Source organism: Tamandua tetradactyla, chromosome 3 (genome assembly GCF_023851605.1).
Source record: "Tamandua tetradactyla isolate mTamTet1 chromosome 3, mTamTet1.pri, whole genome shotgun sequence".
NCBI lineage: Eukaryota > Metazoa > Chordata > Mammalia > Pilosa > Myrmecophagidae > Tamandua > Tamandua tetradactyla.
The window spans coordinates 210879366-210897601 of record NC_135329.1 but is presented as its reverse complement, the minus strand read 5'-3'; the positions used below and the strand labels follow the sequence as shown (position 1 = coordinate 210897601).

Genomic DNA, 18236 nt, shown 5'->3' with positions numbered 1-18236 from the left:
CCAGACCTTGCCTCATGCCTGCAGCTTCCTATGAAGAAGCCAACCCATCCTTCCCCCTCCATCAGGAGAACTATAGTCTCGCCCCACAGTGCTTGTGGGTGCCTTGCCACCTCCTCATGTCCAGTAACCTGCCCTGAGTTCTCACTGGCCAGACCAGGAGAACACCCAGCACTCGATTTCTGTCCTCTAGTAGAGGAAGGGCAGTCACCTTACAGAATCTGCCAATAAAGGATCCCGGAACTACTTAGGGTATAGTCTTTAACTTCCACATTAATGTAATACCACATGTTCTGCAACTTTGTTTCACAAACATTGTTTGCATTTGATACAAGCTGATACACATGGGATTTTCTGGGTAGACAGTTCTCCCCACTGGCCTACTTCTGGTGTTTTGCTCTTATAGCTGGAGCTGCTCAGAGCACATTCAGTATCTTTGTGCACGCTGTGTAAGTTTACCTGGGTGACAAGCTCAGAGGCCAGAGTTTCTGGGCATGGGATAGGGTCAACTTCCCAAATGTGCTTCCTCCAGCAATATGGGAGCTACCATTTTCCCATGATGCTGCTGGGGTGGGTGGGGGGAGGGGACCTGGGTAGGGAGGTTATCACCCTCAGGACTGAGTTGGTTGGCATGTGTGAAATGTGTTGGGCCTTAGGCTGCAGTTTGCTTTCTGAGGATGCCATGAGGTTGAGCGGGACTTCCTGTATGCGCTGGCCTCTCAGAGGGCCTCCACAAACAACTGTTGGCTGTCCTTTGCTCATTTCTTAGTGATCTGGGAATAGTTCGGATATTCTAACTGAACAGTCCAGCCATATATAAATTGCAAATATAACATCTCCCATCTAGATGGTTTGTCATTTAACTTGATGTTATTTTAGTGTTCAGAAGTTATATTTCAACATGGTCAGATCTCTTCATCTTGCTTTTTAACCCTGCCCTCTGCTATTAAAGAAAACCTCCCCTCCTCCTCTCCAGATCAGAAGTACCCTAGATTTTCATAAATTTTTGTCTTTTACGTTTGCCTCTCAACTCTATGGAAATGTTTTGCCTGGGTGTGATGGAAGGCGGAGTCCTAATTTTACCAACATGTAGCTCTCTCCCCAGTATGTTTAGTGAATGACAGATCCATTCCTGGCCACATTAGTGATGTTCAAGCCTTTTTAGCAAAGTAAAATTTCTTCCATCACTTTGGCAGAAAATAACTTCATTATCTATTCAACGGGTACCTCAAAACTATGTGAAAACACCTGTTCTAGAGAAGCCTTCAGCTGGGATTCTTTGGACTGCTTAGCAGCTGTCTCACGTGGATGGTGCCCAATGTGGGAACACTTTGGAAGTCCCATGTTTACCACTTTTGGGCAGATAACGACTCCACTGTGTTGATGACCTGAGGATAGGAAGTCTTTCTCTGCCCCCCTTCCAAAGTCTCCCCTACGTATTATCTGGTCATATGACTGCTTTCTCCTGACCCTCAGCCAGATTTTGCACAAGGCCTTGCTGGGTTCCCATTTCAGCAGTCAAAACATGGTTCTATAACTTGGGGCCCCAGTGGTGAAGGTGGGCTTTGCATAAATGTCAGCCTCTTCCACGAGACTCATATTATCTCCCAGCCAAAGGATGTCCCCTACTCTTATGTGCTGCTGTGGCTCTTCTGTTGTGGCTGCAGCCCTCCTGCTCCCAGGTGCACTGGGATTGATTATGAATCTGCCCTCTTGGCACAGGGCCTGGCTGTGGGCACACCTTCCATGCATGTGAGACTGAACTGCAGTTAGAGACATAAGGGTGTTTTCAGATCCTGTGGACAGAAGTGCTGTCTGGTGCATGCTTACTTCAGGGAAAAGCAGGAGTGATGATGCCTGTGGAGGGTGGGCCGTTTCCCCTTTGCCCCTGGATGTCCTGATTTGGGGCTGTCATTGCCTTACAGTGGAGTCTGAACTCCAAAGAGCGGTGGAAATGTATTTCACAAAGGAAAAAAAAAGCACAATATTGTTTTAGGACAATGCTTTTCTTATAAACTACACTAAAAGTGGTTTGCATTACTGCTGTAGGATTTGGCATTCTCAGAAGGCAGTTTACATTTTACTCTTGGGCCTCCTAGGAAGTTCCTTCAGTTGAAGTCAAAAGCAAGTGCTGAGTACAGTTATCCAAGACTTTGAGAGTCTCCAGGGCTGCTCTCCGGACCCCAGAATCTGAGTCCAGCTGTAGCTCCTGGAGAGCTGAGAGCGAGCACAAAAAGGAAAGGGATAAGGACACTCAAAGGGTCAAGACCACACGCCTTCGGCCGTACCTGGCATGTGCTGATTAAGGCTGGGGAAGGCCTGGCAGTCCAGAAGGGACTCGTATGGAATGGGGCCTTGGAATTTGCTGGGTTTGAAATCAGGAGAGCATGGGGTGGGAGCTGGCCTCATGTGCACGTCAGATCTCTAGGAGCTTGTGTTCACTGCTCACAGGAACAGAAAGCCCACCCACAGCACCTGGTTGCGGTGGGCGTCAGCTAAATTCATCAGGATGGAGGCATTTTGCAAATAATCATTGAGGGGGGAGACAGAAGCCACAGGGAACAAAATGAACTGGAACACACCCACTAGCTGCCTTCCTGAAAAGCCTTCTACAGGGCTCACCCATCTCTGCATCCTCATTGCCTCCCCACTTCATCCCCCACAACAAAGGGTCGGCTGGCTCTTGCCTCCGAGCAGTTTTGCTAAGCTCTCCTAAAATGAGTCAAAATATAATTTGAGTCTCCAGTACTCACAATTCCGTAATGCTGGCAGGTCCAGCTTCTTCAGGTAACATGCAGACATCTGTTTCATGATAATTCCTGAAGGGACAGCCAGAGAAATGCTCACCCTGTGAGTTAGGTGAGCGGGCCAGTCATTCTTGGTCCCTTCCTGCAGAAGACTTGGTTTTACCTCGTAGAGTGTCTGAGAGATTTTGCTGGGCCACAGCTGGCAAGGAGGAAACCTGGTTCACAACTACGGTGGTTTGAGTGCTGGAGGCAGGAGGCACACCTGGACTTCGCAGGCCACCCAAGCCACCTCCCCACTCCAGATCCTGGCTCCCTCGTTGGAGTAAATGATTTGTGTTTGGCCAGAAGGCCTTCCAGGTCTGTTCTGAATCCACAGAAAGCTGTCCACTCACCTGCCAAGTTGCAGGCGGCAATTCGGATCCTTGACAAGTTATTTCTCACATAGGCAACTGTTTCTAGCAAGAAGCCTTGGAGAATAGCAGGCTTTTTCTGAGTCTGCAAAAAGCACATGCCCCCCTCAGATCCTGGAGACCTATATTTTGTAGCTTCCCCATCTGTCTAATGCATCTGTTCCTGAAGCTAGGGAGCTTTGCCCAGCCAAAGGGCCCAGAGAGGGCAAGTGCCTATCCCAGCATCACACAGCAGATTAGCAATTTGGCCCCTTACATTCTCATCTGACCACAGAGAGGAAATTACATTTGTTCAGATTCACGCTGCCCAGAACAGCTACCGCTGGCAATGTGTGGCTCTTGGGTACTTGAAATGTGGTTGGATTTTGAAGGTAGTGCCCCCCAGAACTATAAAAATGACAGTAATTTTTTATATTGATTACACATTGACATGATATGTTTTGGATATATTGGGTTAAATAAAACGTTAAAGTTAGTTTCACCTGTTTTCACCTAATGTGGCTACTAGACAACTTAAAAATGGATGTGTGGCTTGGAAGGGGCTGTGTGACACTTCATGTCAAGAAAGTAAACAAGCCACACGCTAGCAGTCTGTGACCCTGGGCCCCAGCCTCTGCGGCATGCAGCTTCCTCACCAGGACAGAGCACATGGTGTTCTGGAAAGCCGTCATCTCCTCGGCGCTGGCAGCACTCCGCCCACAGGAGCCCTCGAGGGCCTTCCAGCCCCAGAAGTGCAAACACTGAAACATGGTGGCTGTGCATGCCTGGGAGCGGTGGAACAGCAGGAGGGTGGGGCTGGCAGGGGGTTGCTGTGTTGGGAAGCCCCAGGCCAGCCCCAGAAGAAACCCCCTGGCACAGAGGGGAAGGCTGGTGGCTGGTGGCTGGGAGGCCCCAGGAACAGAGGGCACCACTCATGGTGCTAGGGTGTGGCTACAGGAGGTCCCTGGGAGCTAGCACAGCCCTGCCTGGAGCTACCCTCAGCCCCAGCCTCTCTTCCCAGCCTCTGGTCTTGGTGGCCAGGCCAGTGGAGGGCAGCAAAGTGGGGGGAGGGGCTACTCCTGGTCTGCACCCCCTCCCCATGCTCCCGGTGCCCTCCTGTCATCCCTTCACTTAGCCCTCCCAGGCACCCTTCTGAGGAGGCCCAGCGGTCCCTTCCCAGAACCCCCACCTCGCAAGATTGTTTGCAGAATGTGAAGGAACACTGAGGTACTGACGGGGTAGCGGGGATAGCACTGGGGGAAGAAGGACCCCAGAGAGCCTGCACTCCCTGCCCACAGGCCCTGGTGGGGGGGGGGGGGCATCCTTGTAAGGGCCCCTCAGGCTGCCCCATGGCCAGCCTTCAGCGTCACAGCTGTGGGAGCGAGGGGACTTGGCTGGTGACCCACAATTGGGATCTAAGGCACGAGTTGGAAATGGGCCCCAGTGTACCCTTCCTTTAGGGCCAGAAGCCTCCCCAGGGCTTACTAACAGGAGGCGGGACTGCCCCTGATCTCAGCCACCTCCCAACGAGTCCCCTTCCCAGGCTGTAGAGGAAGACGGGGAGGGGGGCTGTGGGAGGTGAGGACCTTGTGGAGAGTAGGGTGCTGGGTGGGGGTGAGAGGTTCCCTCACACACCACCCCCGACCCCAGCCGGCCAGGGTCAGCCTGAGAAGGAGGCACGGGGCTCTCCCTCCTCCCCACCCCAAAGCCACGAGGAGCTGAGCCTCTGAGAGGGGGAGAGGCATGGAGTCTCAGCCAAGCCACGCACCCCTCGGCCACTCTCAGCAGCCCCCAGCCCAAGCCTGCCCCGCAGGGCGAGGGGGAGCAGAGATTGCAAACAGGGTTTTAACCTGGACTGAGCCATAACACCCCAAAGTAATCTGCAAGTCACCAAATCTGCAAGGGCTGGACAGGGGTGCGGGGCGGAGGCCTTCCCCAGGCCACGGCCGGAGAGAAAGCCAAGGACCCCGCGCGCTCTGCACAGCCCGGCCCGCCTGCCTGTTTCCTTTCGGGACAGCAGGTGCCAGGCTCAGGGACCCAAAGACAAGCAGGTGTCTTACTGTGGCTGCCTCAGAACAGGGGTCCTCGCAGTGCAGCAGGAGGGGCACCCAGGCTTTCCTCACTTCCGCTTTGAAGAAATGCTTCTTTGCCAGCCACACCAGCCTCGCCAGCTTCCCGAAGAGCACGAAGGCTTTCGAGCGCAGCAGCTCGCTGTCCTGCGGCCGAGATGGACGGCCGAGCCTGAGGCCCGGGAAGCCAGGTGCCCAGGCCAGCCCTGGCCCCTCCGTGCACCATGTGAATCGCCTCCCAGCCGGACGGAGCCTGTCCCTCTGCACGGCCCTAGTGGCCCTCGAGGGAGTGGCCGTGGCTTTGAGATTGGGCCCATCACTTCCCTGGGTGCTGGCTTGTGCCGGGCCTGACTCCAAACCACCGCCTAGCAGAAAGGCCCCTAAATATTCATGGAATGAAAGGGGGGCGCCCAATCCTCAATAGCAGGGCAGGAGGCTGCCCTCAGCTTCCACTGCTATTGATTCTCCGGAACTTAGAAGAAGACTTGGTTTATTTACAAGATCCTAATATCAGCCCATCAACATGTCAGTGGTTTTCTGTCCCAGAGAACGTCTTTTCTTTAGGGCACAGGAAGCGCCTGCTCACTCTTCGGGCAAGCATTCACAGAGGCCCTGGGCTGCACTCACGTTGTCGAAGAAAGCTCTGCACTGCTCGGAGATGGTGTCGAAAGAGGACCCCATGTCGCCCTCGCGCAGCTCCACCAGGATTTTGGTCAGGGCCGCCATGCCCTCGGAGACCACGCTGGGGCTCGTGGGCTCCCTGAGCGAGCGCAAGCATTTCTTGAGCAAGAGCTTCCTATAGCGCCTCACCTGCAGGGACCGCGGGAGCCTTCAGCCTGCCCTGGACCCTCAGCGGGCACGCGCCCTTCACGCCACCCAGCTCCCGTGGGCCCTGCCGCCCCCGGGACCCAGCCCCGCTCCACAGGAGGGCGTGACCAGGCTCGGCGTGCCACCTTTTTGGGGGCCCCTAGGGCCATGTTGCCCAGGGCACGCAGGGACAGCACCCTCACGGCCTCGTCTTCATGGCCCACACCCTTGTCCAGCATGAACACCGCTGGCTTCAGCAGCTTCTCCTGGTGCAGAACCGGGTCGCTCATCAACTAGGAAGGAGAACTTTTTAAAGTTGGCCCCAGTAGAAGCCACCTCCCAGCAATGGGACGGGACGTGTGGTTCATTCCAGTGCATAGAATGGATGCTGTGTGAGTAGGACAGGGCTCCCAGCTCACGTCCAGCACCCCACCTCCTGGGACCAACGCTCAGTTCCTCCACCTCCAGCTGGGTGAGCCCAGTTCATCTCTTAACCTGTCTGTGCTTCAGTTTCCTCATCTATGAAAAGGGGACACCAATAGTACCTACTTCATAAGGCTGTTGTAAGGATTTATTAAGTAAATATGTGGAAAATGCTAGGTGAGTGTGACCTACATAAATACACTCATTCATCTACCATCCATTTCTTCAATTAACGGGACTGAGCAGCTACTGTGCGCAAGAGTCTTGCAGAGCTGCAAAAGAAGCATGACTTTCATGTGTCTGGAATACAGAGAATCACCGTCGACCTAGTACACAAAATACCAGGGCCTCAGGCCAACGTGGGCCTGCTTGTCATGTGCGTTGAATTATGGCCCCAGTTTAGACATGTGCTTCGTCTCGGTCCACAACCCTGTGGGTATGAACCCGCCATAAAAGGCACCTGCGTGAAGATGTTCTCTTTAGTTAGGGTGTGGTCAACTGAGTCAGGGTGGGTCTCACTCCTACTGTGGAGCCTCAGGAAGGGAAGGCCACGTGGAGAGGCAGAAGCAGAAGTCGAAGGGAAGAAAAAGGAGAGGACACCCCATGAGACGGAAAAGTCAAGCAAGCCAAGGATTGCCAGCCAGCCAGAACCTTCGGCAGCCCAAGAAGAAGTAAGCTCTCCGAAACCCTAAACCAATCAAGTCCTGTTGTTAAGCCACCCCACTGTGTGGCATTTGTCTTAGCAGCCTGGAAACTAAGACAGACCTAAAGAAAGCTAAGCACCAAATTGGTGACTCCAGGGACAGGAGGAAAGAAAGAAGCGTGACTACTGAGTGTCCCCTCTCGTCCAGTTCTTTAAACCCCTCTAGGTACCATTGCTGTAACCTCCAGGGTGTTTTCCCTGCTTCACCTCGCTGTCCCTCCAGCCCGACACCAAACACCATCAGCGTGAGCTTCCTGCGGCACTTTCATTCATTTCAACATTTGCTGAGCATCAGTTAAGGGTCAGGCCTGGCAGTGAACAAAACTGACCCCTTCCTATTTTAACCACCCTTGAGGACAAAGTCCAACTTGGTGTGCATTAAAGATCTGACCCTGCCTACTTGTGAAATATTGCAATAAGTTCGTTCTTAAAAGCTGAAACCAAACTTTTTTTTACAAGTAACACTTAGCTAACATTCAGTGAGTGCATCCCACGTGGACAGGCTGTGGTTGTCACCCCTTGGCTGACATCATCTTGTGTAATCCACAAAGTAGGAACTGCTACCCCCCAGGGAAGCAGATGAACGAACTGCAGCCCAGAGTTTAAGTAACTTGCCAGCAGCTGCTGAGCTGCTGAGTGGAAGAGCTGGGGTCCCATCCTGGGCCTCTAGTTCCAGCCCCCAGGTCTTAGCCACCAGGGTATACTACCTCCCAACCACTCAACAGAGATGGAGGAGACACGTCCTGGGGGCCATCAAAGGAGATCTGTCCCAGGGGGGATACAACAGGGGGCCTCTCCTCCCGGCCCAATGCTGAGGGTTTACAGGAGGCCTGGTCAGCGGCCCAGCCTGAAAAATCTTGTAAAGCTTCCCAGGTGGGGCAAGTGCCCTGCCAGGACAGGGGGGCCCTGCCAGGATGGGGGGTAGGGATGGGGCACGGCCTCCAAGACAAGGACTGTTGTCACATTTCTGACTGGTTGGGAGAAATCTAAAGAAGAATTACGTTGTGCGCCACGTGAAAAGTGTATGAAACGTTTAAACATCAGTGTCTCTCACTGAGGCTGCACTGGACACAGCCACGCCCATCTCTTTACAAACTGCCCATGGCTGCTGTGACAGATATATTTGCTCTCTGGCCCGCTATGGGACAAGTTTTCCAGCCCCTGTGCGGGCCACTGTTTGGTTCCCATGGCATGCTGGCATCTTGCAGCCAATAAAAAATCTTCTAAAGGTTTCCTGGCCAGAACCCCAGTCCACGGGCTCTGGCTGCAAGAAGGGAACTGGGTCCCCAGCACCCTAACACCTGCCCTGGCCTTCCCACCTGGCAAAGCCCCAGGCAACTGTTTGGAGCCCTCCTGTGCAAGGTTGGCCCCTGTGCCTTGCTCCCCAAGAGGCTCCCAGGGGTTCTGGGGGTCACCTGTGGGTGTTGGGGGCACTTATCACCCCACCATGGTTCCTGCTGGATTCAGGGCCCAAGCTGTGTCTCAGCCCCCCCACCCCTCACAGCATCCAATCATTAGGTACTCATGTGATGAATGAATGAATGAATGAATGAATGGGCAAAGGAGGAAAGCTTGGCTGCCCCCTCCTGATGGTTTGGAGTTTTATCGATTCCAGAAAAGATAATGTTCTTAAAGCTAATTCATTCCTGTGGGTGAACACTCATTGTAGGTAGCACCTTTTGATTAGGTTATTTCAGTAGAGGAGTGCCCTAGGTGGGTCTCAATCCACTTACTGGAGGAGCGTGAAATAGAGGGAAATACAAAGAAGCTGAAGAGAGAAAACCACGGAAAAGAGAGGAAGCCATTAAAGCCAGAAGCTGGAAAGATCGAAACTGGGAAGAGAGGGGAGAGCCCAGCAGATGCCACTTGCCTCACCGTCTGACAGAGAAGCCCCGGTCTCACCTAATGATGCCCCAATTTGGATGTTTTCATGGCCTCAGAACTGCAAGCTTGTAAGCTAATAAATCCCCAATGTTAGAAGCCAGCCCGTTCTGGTGTGTGGCATTTCGGCACCTTTAGTAAACCCAAACACCCCTTGACCTCAGATGTTCACCAGAACGCCTGACCCTGAGGTGAGCCATGCCCGGGAGAGCCCAAGGACGGCCTCCACACCCCTCACCCATCCCACACCGCACCCATTCCACCCTTCCTCCCCGCCGCCCCCCACGCCAGGGCCTCACTTCCACACATATGGCTGTGCTGCTGACGCAGCAGCTGAGGACCTCGGAGGCCATACCCCGGAGCACCAGCTCGGACAGCCTCTGCCTGTGGCCTCCCACGCGCTGCACGTACAGCCTGGAGTGGAGAGAGTTCAGGGCCAACGGTGGGGGTTGGGGGGAATCTCTGACCATCTCTGGGCCTCCCCCTCCTCACTCTGGGGTTGCTTGGGGTTGTCGGGCTAGTCCCTACTTTCCGTCTAGGGTGAGGGCTGCTTAGGAATGAGCAGAACCGGGAAGCAAGCCCCCGCCTGGCCCTGCTCACAGGCCTTGGGCAGGTCCCCTCCTCTGCCTGGCCTCTAGGAGGGGGTTGGAATAAAAGACCCCACGGTCCCAGACACGCTGTCAGGAACGTGCCTGGAACAGGGGACGACTTGACAATTCCTGCGAGACCCCATTGTCTCTACCCTTCGCAGGAGGGTCCCCTTGGGAACGGCCACCCCCAGCTGTGGGAGGCGCCAGGACCACCCACCTGGTGAGCAGGCCCACTCCTTCCAGGAAGGTGGAGCTGTTCTCCAAGAGGCCCCACACGCCCCGCTCCTCCAGGGCCTGCGCCAGGCGCTGGCTGTGGACTCTCCTGAATAACAGCTGCATGGACTGGATGGTGACCCTGGGAAGGAGGTGGGGCTGGGTGACACAGCTGAGCCGCAGTATGGGGGAGGCGGGGGCAGGGAGGCAATGCTGCCTCCACGTTCTGTGCCTCCATTCTCTTATCGGCTATAGGGTCATGATGTTGGGCCCAGCTCAAGGGGCTGAAGGGGTGAGCACATGAGAGTGGCTCTGCAAAGTCTGAAAACAGGACATGCCAGAAACGTGGCGGAGGTCAGGGCATGAGTAGGACCAACTTCCAGATGAGTCTTCTCACCAAGAAGAAAGGACAACCACCCATGCAGGGACGGGTCCCTCGCAGAGTCTGGTGGCTTCTAAGAGGCCACCGAGGCCAGGTCCAGCCTAGGCTGCCAACCGGCACCCTGCACCCTACCCACCCTCAAGAACACCTTTGCAGGTTTATCTTTTCGGGCAGGGTCCCCACGTGGATGAGCCTCAGAGCAGGGGACACAGCCTCGGACCCATGGCTGCTGCCGAGCTGCAGAAGGAGGGTGTAGATGAGGTCTGGGAAGAGGTCTGGGAACTTGTCATCCTTGTCCATCTTCTCGATGAGAAGGTGGATGGTGCACAGGGTCTGCAGAAAGAAGGGCCGGCTATTGGGGTTCCCAGCCCACCATGCCGAGGCGCCCCAGGGCCCTCGCCATGACTCACCATCAGAGGATCCACCGCAGCCAGGCGCCAGATGTCCGCCTTGGAGGTGGCGTTGACCCTCGGGGTGAACTGCGCCTGCAGCCGGCCCATCAGGCCATGGAGCATCACCCGGGCAAGGGGCGGGTTCTCGGTCACAGCCAGCCACACCTCGGTCAGGTGGCTAACCAAGACAGGACGGACGGGCTATGAGCCCCTGACCAGGTGCCCTGGCAGGCAAAAGCCCCTTTGACCTCTCAGTGGCCCCATCAGCAGGGGCCGAACCATGAGGCTGAATCTCAGGGAGGTGGGGTGTCCCCCAAAGGGCTGCATAAGGACAGCCCAGGTCCCACCTCTGTACTTGGCCCCCTTGCTCATGCCGCATGATGCAAGCCCAATGCTGCCCCCAGCCCCCAGTACTGCAGGGAAAGGCACAGTCCCTCCTAAGACCCGGTGGATCCCAGTAGACCTAGGCTTGGTTAATCCTATGGCTACGTCCAAAACTAGCCCTCAGTGGTTAGGGCTGTGTGCTGGTTTGAAAAGGTTTATGTGCCCTAAAAAAGCCATGTTTTAATCCTAATCAATCTTGTGGGAGCAACAGTTCCTTTAATCCTTATTCAGTACTATAGGTTGGAAATTGATTAGGTTATCTCCACGGAGATGTGATTCAATCAACTTTGGGTATCAAACTTGATTAGATGGAGACGTGTCACCACCCATTCTAAGCAGGTCTTGATTAGTTTCCTGGAATCCTATAAAAGAAGAAGTATTTTGGAGAAAACTTCAGAACACTGCAGAACCAAGAAGCAGAGAGTCCACCAGCCAGTGAGCTTTGGAGATAAAGAAGGAAAACATCTCCTGGGGAGCTTCACAAAACAAGAAGCCTGGAGAGAAAGCCAGCAGATGCTGCCGTGTTCACCATGTGCCTTTCCAGATGAGAGAGAAACGCTGACCATGTTTGCCATGTGCCTTTCCAGATGAGAAACCCTGACTGTGTTCGCCATGTGCCCTTCCACTTGAGAGAGAAACCCTGAACTTCATCGGCCTTCTTGAGTTAAGGTATCTTTCCCTGGATGCCTTAGATTGGACATTTCTATAGACTTGCTTTAATTGGGATGTTTTCATGGCCTTAGAACTGTAAACGTGTAACTTATTAAATTCCCCTTTTTAAAAGCCATTCTATTTCTGGTATATTGCATTCTACCAGTTAGCAAACTAGAACAGCCTGGCACAAGGCCACTTGCTTATCTCACTTAATACTCCCAATGAATCTTTGAAGAATATATTTTTATCTCCATTTTTTTACAGAAGAGAAGGCTTGCAGGGGTCAGGGAAACTGCCAAGCTATCCTTTGAAGTGACTTCCCAGATTCCCCCATCCAGGCCCATTCTGGATGGGGGTTCAGGATGGAAAGGACCCCAGGATAGTGACTTAATGAGCAGCATGTCAAGAGGAGGCAATCTGGGAGGGCCTAAAGGGCTGAAGTATCAAACCTAATAGGTTTAAACTGAACAGGTGGGGAGCTGAGTTTGGGGGGCTGAGGGTGGCAGTGGTTCTAGTGGTAAGAATCAAATGGGGAGGTGGGCATCATGGGCTTGCTAGGACCAAGGCATAGGGAAACAAGAAAGCAGGGACCCTGGTCCTGCAACCACAAGCACCAGAATTCTGCCAGCAATCCCGTAAGTCTGGAAGACCCCGGGCTCCAGCTGAGAATGAAGCCCGGTGGATGCCAAAATCCCCTCCGAGTGAGACCCTGAGCAGAGGCCCCGCTCAGCTGTAGTCCTGACCCACGGAAACCTCACGATGATAAATAGCGCACTGAGTTCGTGTAATTTATTACACAGCACAGATAACTAACACAGGTCTGGGGGAACTAAGTGAAAGCCAGTGCGGTGTAGCCTCAAGGCTGCCAGCCCGAGAGGCACCCTTTCGGGTAGTAGCTCCATCGCGCAGCATCGGAGCCTGCATTTTGCACAGCTCAGCCCTGGGGTTCTCCACCTGAGGCCCGTGTTGGAAAGCTCTTTTCTCTGCTCACAGCTTCTCAGCACAACCTCAGCCACAACTCTCCCCACCATCAGCCACAAGACTTCTCACTGCAACTGGGTCTCAGCTGCTCTGGGGGATAACTGCCCCCCCCCCCCGCCCCGAGAAATTCCGCATACCATCTCAGACATACTCCCCAATGTGATGAGCTCCTGCTCAGCTGCCTATGAGGGGCTGTGACAGATAGACAGAAGCCTGGAACTATTTGTAGAAGTTGTGCCCCGAAAGACGGAGGGGATTCTCAGCTTTACCTGAGGCTGTCTAGTGTGCTTTAGGTTTTAGCGTTTTGCCAGCTGGGGACTTGGACAAGTCATTTCCCCTCTCAGGGCCACATTTTGGAAGGAATAGGGGCAGACTGGAGCTTCTCCTGGGCCATGCTTCTCGTTGGAGGCCACGTCCCGTGAAATCCAAGGGCATGGTATGTCCTGGAGAAGCCCAAACTCCAAGAGTACTGGGCCAGTGTGAAAGGATTATGTACCCTAGAAAAGCCATGTTTTCATCCTGCTCCATCTTGTGGAGACAGCCGTTTCCTTTAATCCCTATTTAGGACTATGGCTGGAAAATTGATTAGATTATCCCCCGGAGATGTGACCCACCCAATTGTGGGTATTGACCTTTGATTAGAGGGAGATGTGACCCCACCCATGCCAGGTGGGTCTTGATTAGTTTACTGGAATCCTTTAAAAGAGGAAGCATTTTGGAGACAGCAACAGAGCCATGAGAACCACGAGAGCCCACGCAGCCAGAAAGCTTTGGAGATGAACAAGGAAAACGCTCCCGGGAGAGCTTCATGACACAAGAAGCCTGGAGAGGAAGCTAGCAGACGTAGCCATGTTCACCATGAGCCTCTCCAGCTGAGAGAGAAACCCTGAACTTCATCGGCCTTTCTTGAGTGAAGGTAACCTCTTTGTTGGTGCCTTAATTTGTACATTTTTATAGACTTGCTTTAATTTTGACATTTTCATTGCCTTAGAACTGAAAACTTATAACGTATTGAAATTCCCCTTTTTAAAAGCTGTTGCATTTCTGGTACATCGCATTCCAGAAGCTAGTAACCTAGAACACGTGCCCAGGAACTCTGTTTTCCAGGGGGAAAGGAAAGGCTGCCACAGGGAAAGGTGCTGGACTCCAGGGACCCACCCAGAGCAGACAACCAGGACAATTTGAGGCGCTCTGGGATCCAGATTTCAGTGTGCTGTGAAGGAGCTGTGGAAGTCGGGGCCCGGGTCAGTGTCATTGGAAGTGGGGGGCCTCTGACAGGAGACAGGTCAAGGGACTTGTGAGTCGCCCGGGGTGGACAGGGCCTTCCTCAAGGCCTCAGTCTTTCGGGATGTGTACATGGCAAGCTCTGTACGGTTTGAAGCCCACGGGAGGCCGCGGCTGCCTCCGTGGGGACACCCACCTCTCCATGGGCAGGGGCTGCCTCAGCAGCGCCGTGAGCACCATCTCCTGGTAACAATGCGCCAGCAGCAGGACACCCTCGGTGAGAAGACGCCGCACCTCCAGGTTCTCCACCACCGGCAGGTGGGTCAGGATGGCGCCCAGGACCTCTGCCACCTGGAGAGGGGGTGGGGGCCGCCGCCGGCTAGCCTGGGCTCCATCGGCCGCCTGCTCACCCCATTTCACAGCCCCTCCTCAGGGACTCTTGCTCCATCGAACACTGGGGAGGGTAAACCGGCTGCCAGCACCCTCTCTTCTTAAGGGTTTTGGGGTGGGGGTGGACCTTTCAGAGCTTCCTTCTCATTCTAGAACTCTGTCTCCTCCAGGGGTCTTGGGGCCTCCTCGGCAAGTGCAGGGGATAACCCACTCAGGCCCTGAGCTGCCCCTGTCGCCACCACCACTCTGTCACCTTGTCTTCCAGCTCCTTGACCCGCCTCTGGAGGAAGAGGCCTATCCAGGTGACAGACGCCTTGTCGTGCTGGAGGCTCATGGCCCCGATGTTCTCGCAAAGCTTCTGGATGAGAGCGACCACCTCGTCGCAGGAGAACTCCACACAAGCCGCCTAGGAGCGAGCAGGCCCGTCCTGGGGTCAGCACGCCAAGTCCCAGGCCCAGAGGAACACCCTCTTTGCCTCCTCTTCAGCCCCACTGCCCCAGGCCAGCCTCCCTCCCTCCAACCACGGCCTTGGGACCTCGGACCCCTCCCTGGGTCCCCCACCCAGCCTCTGGCTTTCTAAATCCCCCGCTGCTCAGGACATCGCTCCTGTACCTCAAAGTTTTCCCAGGGGTCCCCCGTTTGGGGGTCCTGGCTCCTTAGCCTTCCTCCCAAGGCCTAGGGGTGTGGCCACCCCCTCCACACACACACTCATTGCTGACTCTCCCACCTGGGAAGCTTTGCCCCAAACCCACCTGGCTTCACCCCTATCCTGTGAGCTCTGTGCTTCCCACCCAGTCCTGCCAGGTCACAAGCCCCCCTTACTGGAAGAAGCTGCCCTGACCCCTGGGGTAGAAGCGCCCTCCAGGCCGAGGAGCCCCCACCCCTCCAGGAGCACCTCTGGGCTCTGCTCAGTTTCCAGACACTCTCCGGCTCTGCACTGCCCCAGAGAGGCCCTTTAAATGACATCTCGATGGCCTGGAGGTGAACCCAAGGCCGCAGGGACCCCAAGAAGCAGGGACCCTTGGGGACGACAGGAGGGGGGTGACCCGGCTGCGCCAGCCCGCCCGCCACCCCATGTCACCTTGGCGATTCTGGACGATGCGCAGAAAATCTTCTCCGGGTCCGAGCCCCCCAGGTCCTCCTTACACTCCGCAAGCTCCTTCTCCCTGGAAGCGCCCCAGGGGGAGCAGGTCTGGCTGGCTGTTGGGAGGAAGATTTCAGGTGTGATCAGCCAGGACAAAGGGTCTGACCACCGCACGGTGGCCCCACCCCGGCCGTCATGCTGATGCTCTGGCCTCATCCTCCGCTGTGCCCTCATTGTTCCTTCTACCTGGCCCTCAGCACCGGGTCTGCACACAGTTCAAATGCCTGCCGAGCTGCTGCGCCCCCTGTCACCAAGCAAAGGCCAGCTGGCGCACTCTCCCCTGAAGGTTATCACAGGTTTTCTCCTTGGTGCTGGGCTAGGGCCATTGCGGGGCCCCTTGGTGCCTAGCACACAGCCTCCATGAGTCCCCTGGCACCACAGACAGGCCCTGCCATCATTCCCTGGCCCCAGGGCAGGTGTCCCCCCACCTCACTCTCTCTGCAGGTCACTTTCGTTTGCACACCTGCCTGCAGCATCCAAGGTGTCACCAGGCCTTTGCCCTTACCCCATCCCCTGCCCCGGGCCTGGCTGTGCCACCTTCTCCATACCATGCAGATCTAGCAGGCTGGAAAGGATGTCGATGGAGGTCATGCGGGTCCTTCTGTGGGGGTCGCAGGTGCACGGAGCGATGAGGCCAACCAGACTTCCAAACTGTCCCAGCTTCAGGGGGATCTGAGGGCCACAGGACACTGCCAGGCTCATGTCCTCTGTCTGCCCAGCCCACGGGCAGCAGAGGGGCTGATAGGAAGGGTGGACCCTGCTCTGCAAACTCCCCTGTCTAGGTGGGACCCTGGAGGTGGATCCAAGGAGTACTGGCTCTGACCTGGTCAGGCTTGTGCCCGCCCCCACCCCACCCCCAGGTGTCAGGCCCAGTTTCCACCTCTAGCCACGTGCCCTGGCCTCACATTGGATTTTCTCTGCTCACTAGTCGGGGACCTCGGCAAAGCACCCACCTGCTCCATGCCTCAGTTCCTCGTGTATAAGGTAGAGCTCATAATGGCATCTCCTCTGTCAGGGGGTGTTTGGGGAACTGAACCAGACAACCCAGGTGATGCCCCCTGCAGGGTCAGGCCTCAACGTCCCTTAGCATGGGAACTGGCCCCTGCCTGGTGTTGCTGGTGCTCCGACTGGGGCGCTGCCCCATTGACGTGGAAGTGGTGTCTTTGCAGATGTAATTAGTTCAGATGAAGCCATACTGGGTTCAGGTGGGCACTAAACCCCTGCACTAAACCTGGCGCCTGGTGTCCTTATAGGAAGAGACACAGACATGCAGAGCAAGGAAAGCCATGGGAAGACAGAGGCAGAGGCTGGAGGGGTGGCTGCCCAGGAGAGGTCCTCTCCCAGAGCCATCAGACGGAACGTGGCCCTGCCAACACCCCTGATTTCAGGCTTCTAGGCTCCAGAACTGTGAGAGAATCAGTCTCTGTTATTTTAAGCACCCCCAGTTTTAGTTATTTTAATGGCAGCCCCAGGTAACTAATATGCCCACCTTACGCTCACCAACCCCAAAGCTTCCCCCTGCCGATGGCTGTCCCTGAGGACAAGGCAGTCAGAGCGTAGAGCCAACAGATGTAGGGAAAGAGGCATCCTTAACCTGTGCCAGGCTGCTAATTAATAAAAACACTCTTAGGCATTCCTAGATTTTGTTGTGTTATAGTATTTGTCAAGCTCTTTAACTTTTATAGTTTTGCAGTGATTTATTTTCTCATTCTAATACTCATTTTCCCCATCAGTGCTGCCTCCTGGCTTGTGTGCCCTTTCCTTAAAGAGCACTCTTGCCACTCTGTGAGCCTCAGACTCCCCAAGACTGAGAATCCACACCTGGGACCCCCACCAAGCCGAGGTCCAGCTCCCTCCTTCCCACCCAAGCCTGGAGCTAGCTCATCTCAGGGTCTCCTTTGCCTTTCCCAAAAGAGGCAGCCTCACCCCCAGGGACGCTTCAGGAGCCAGAACTTGATTTCAAATATGTTCTCTCTCCTTGCTGATGGAGACAGAAATTTCTCCACGTATGGGAGAGAAACAGGGAGTGGGTGCGCCCAGACTCACACAGACACCAACACTTTGGACGTAGATTTGCATGAGATGGAGATGGAGGTCCATGGCCTTCTCCCGCTCCCATTCTTTCTCTGACAAGATCCACTTTTCCAGGAGCTGTGCGCGGAGCCCAGGACACAGAAGAGGGTGGTCAGACCCTGGTGTCAGTCCTTTCCTGGCCAGCCACTGCCCACCTCATCGCTCCCACACAGAATCTGACTTTCAGTGCTTCTGTGTTGCTCTAGATGCTTCTGGTTTCTCCCCAGGACCCACCCAGTAAGGGAGATGAGGCGCTGGGCAGTGTCCTCAGCAACCTCACCAAGAGGCACTGAGTTGGGCCTTGCTCCAGATAGAGATCTACAGACCACAAAGGGCCAGGAGCCCCACCGGCCCTGCTCACCAGATGGCCCTGAGGGGTCCTACTAACATCAGACAAAGGTTAGTGCAGAGCAAGGGATATTACTGGGGGGGCCATCAGGATAGAGGGTTGGTTCACCAAGAAGACATAACAATACCAACTTTTATGCACCTAGTAACAGGGTTTATAATACATAAAGCAAAAGTGAGTAGAACTGAAAGAAGAAATTAGCAATTACACAATTATAGTCAGAAATTTCAGTATCTCTTTCTCAAAAACTGCTACAATGAGAAAACAGCAAATCAGTAAGGGCAACGAAAATGGGTTCAGCACTGCCAACCAGCTTGATCTAACTGACGTTTGGAAACTCTCCACCTAACAGCCGCAGAATACTTTTCAAGTGTGCATGGAACATTTACCAAGATAGACCGTCTCTGGACAACAAAATTAGTCTCAATAAATTTAAAAGATTTG

The 18236-nt window shown here is 54.7% G+C and overlaps 1 protein-coding gene across 7 annotated transcripts in view; it reads right to left on the bottom strand.

The window, feature by feature from the left end:
• Positions 1-1237: 1237 nt before the first annotated feature.
• Positions 1238-18236, bottom strand: part of MROH2A (maestro heat like repeat family member 2A) — a 78790-nt gene continuing 61791 nt past the window's right edge. For 4 of the 7 annotated variants that reach the window (XR_013173134.1, XR_013173131.1, XR_013173133.1 and 1 more), the window contains 15 exons: positions 17417-17521; positions 15919-16042; positions 15308-15426; positions 14480-14632; positions 14033-14187; positions 10612-10771; positions 10350-10534; positions 9824-9961; positions 9316-9430; positions 6156-6302; positions 5830-6012; positions 5194-5349; positions 3790-3918; positions 2751-3239; positions 2157-2214 (listed from right to left, as the gene is read on the bottom strand). Coding sequence is in view for 3 of the 7 variants with exons in the window: in XM_077155494.1 (XP_077011609.1) it covers positions 2093-2214; positions 2751-2816; positions 3137-3239; positions 3790-3918; positions 5194-5349; positions 5830-6012; positions 6156-6302; positions 9316-9430; positions 9824-9961; positions 10350-10534; positions 10612-10771; positions 14033-14187; positions 14480-14632; positions 15308-15426; positions 15919-16042; positions 17417-17521 (2160 nt within the window). In the remaining 4 variants the exon portion in view is untranslated. Of the gene's footprint in view, positions 2215-2750; positions 3240-3789; positions 3919-5193; positions 5350-5829; positions 6013-6155; positions 6303-9315; positions 9431-9823; positions 9962-10349; positions 10535-10611; positions 10772-14032; positions 14188-14479; positions 14633-15307; positions 15427-15918; positions 16043-17416; positions 17522-18236 lie in introns of all 7 variants that reach the window. The other 3 variants (XM_077155494.1, XM_077155495.1, XM_077155496.1) reach the window with 2 other exon arrangements.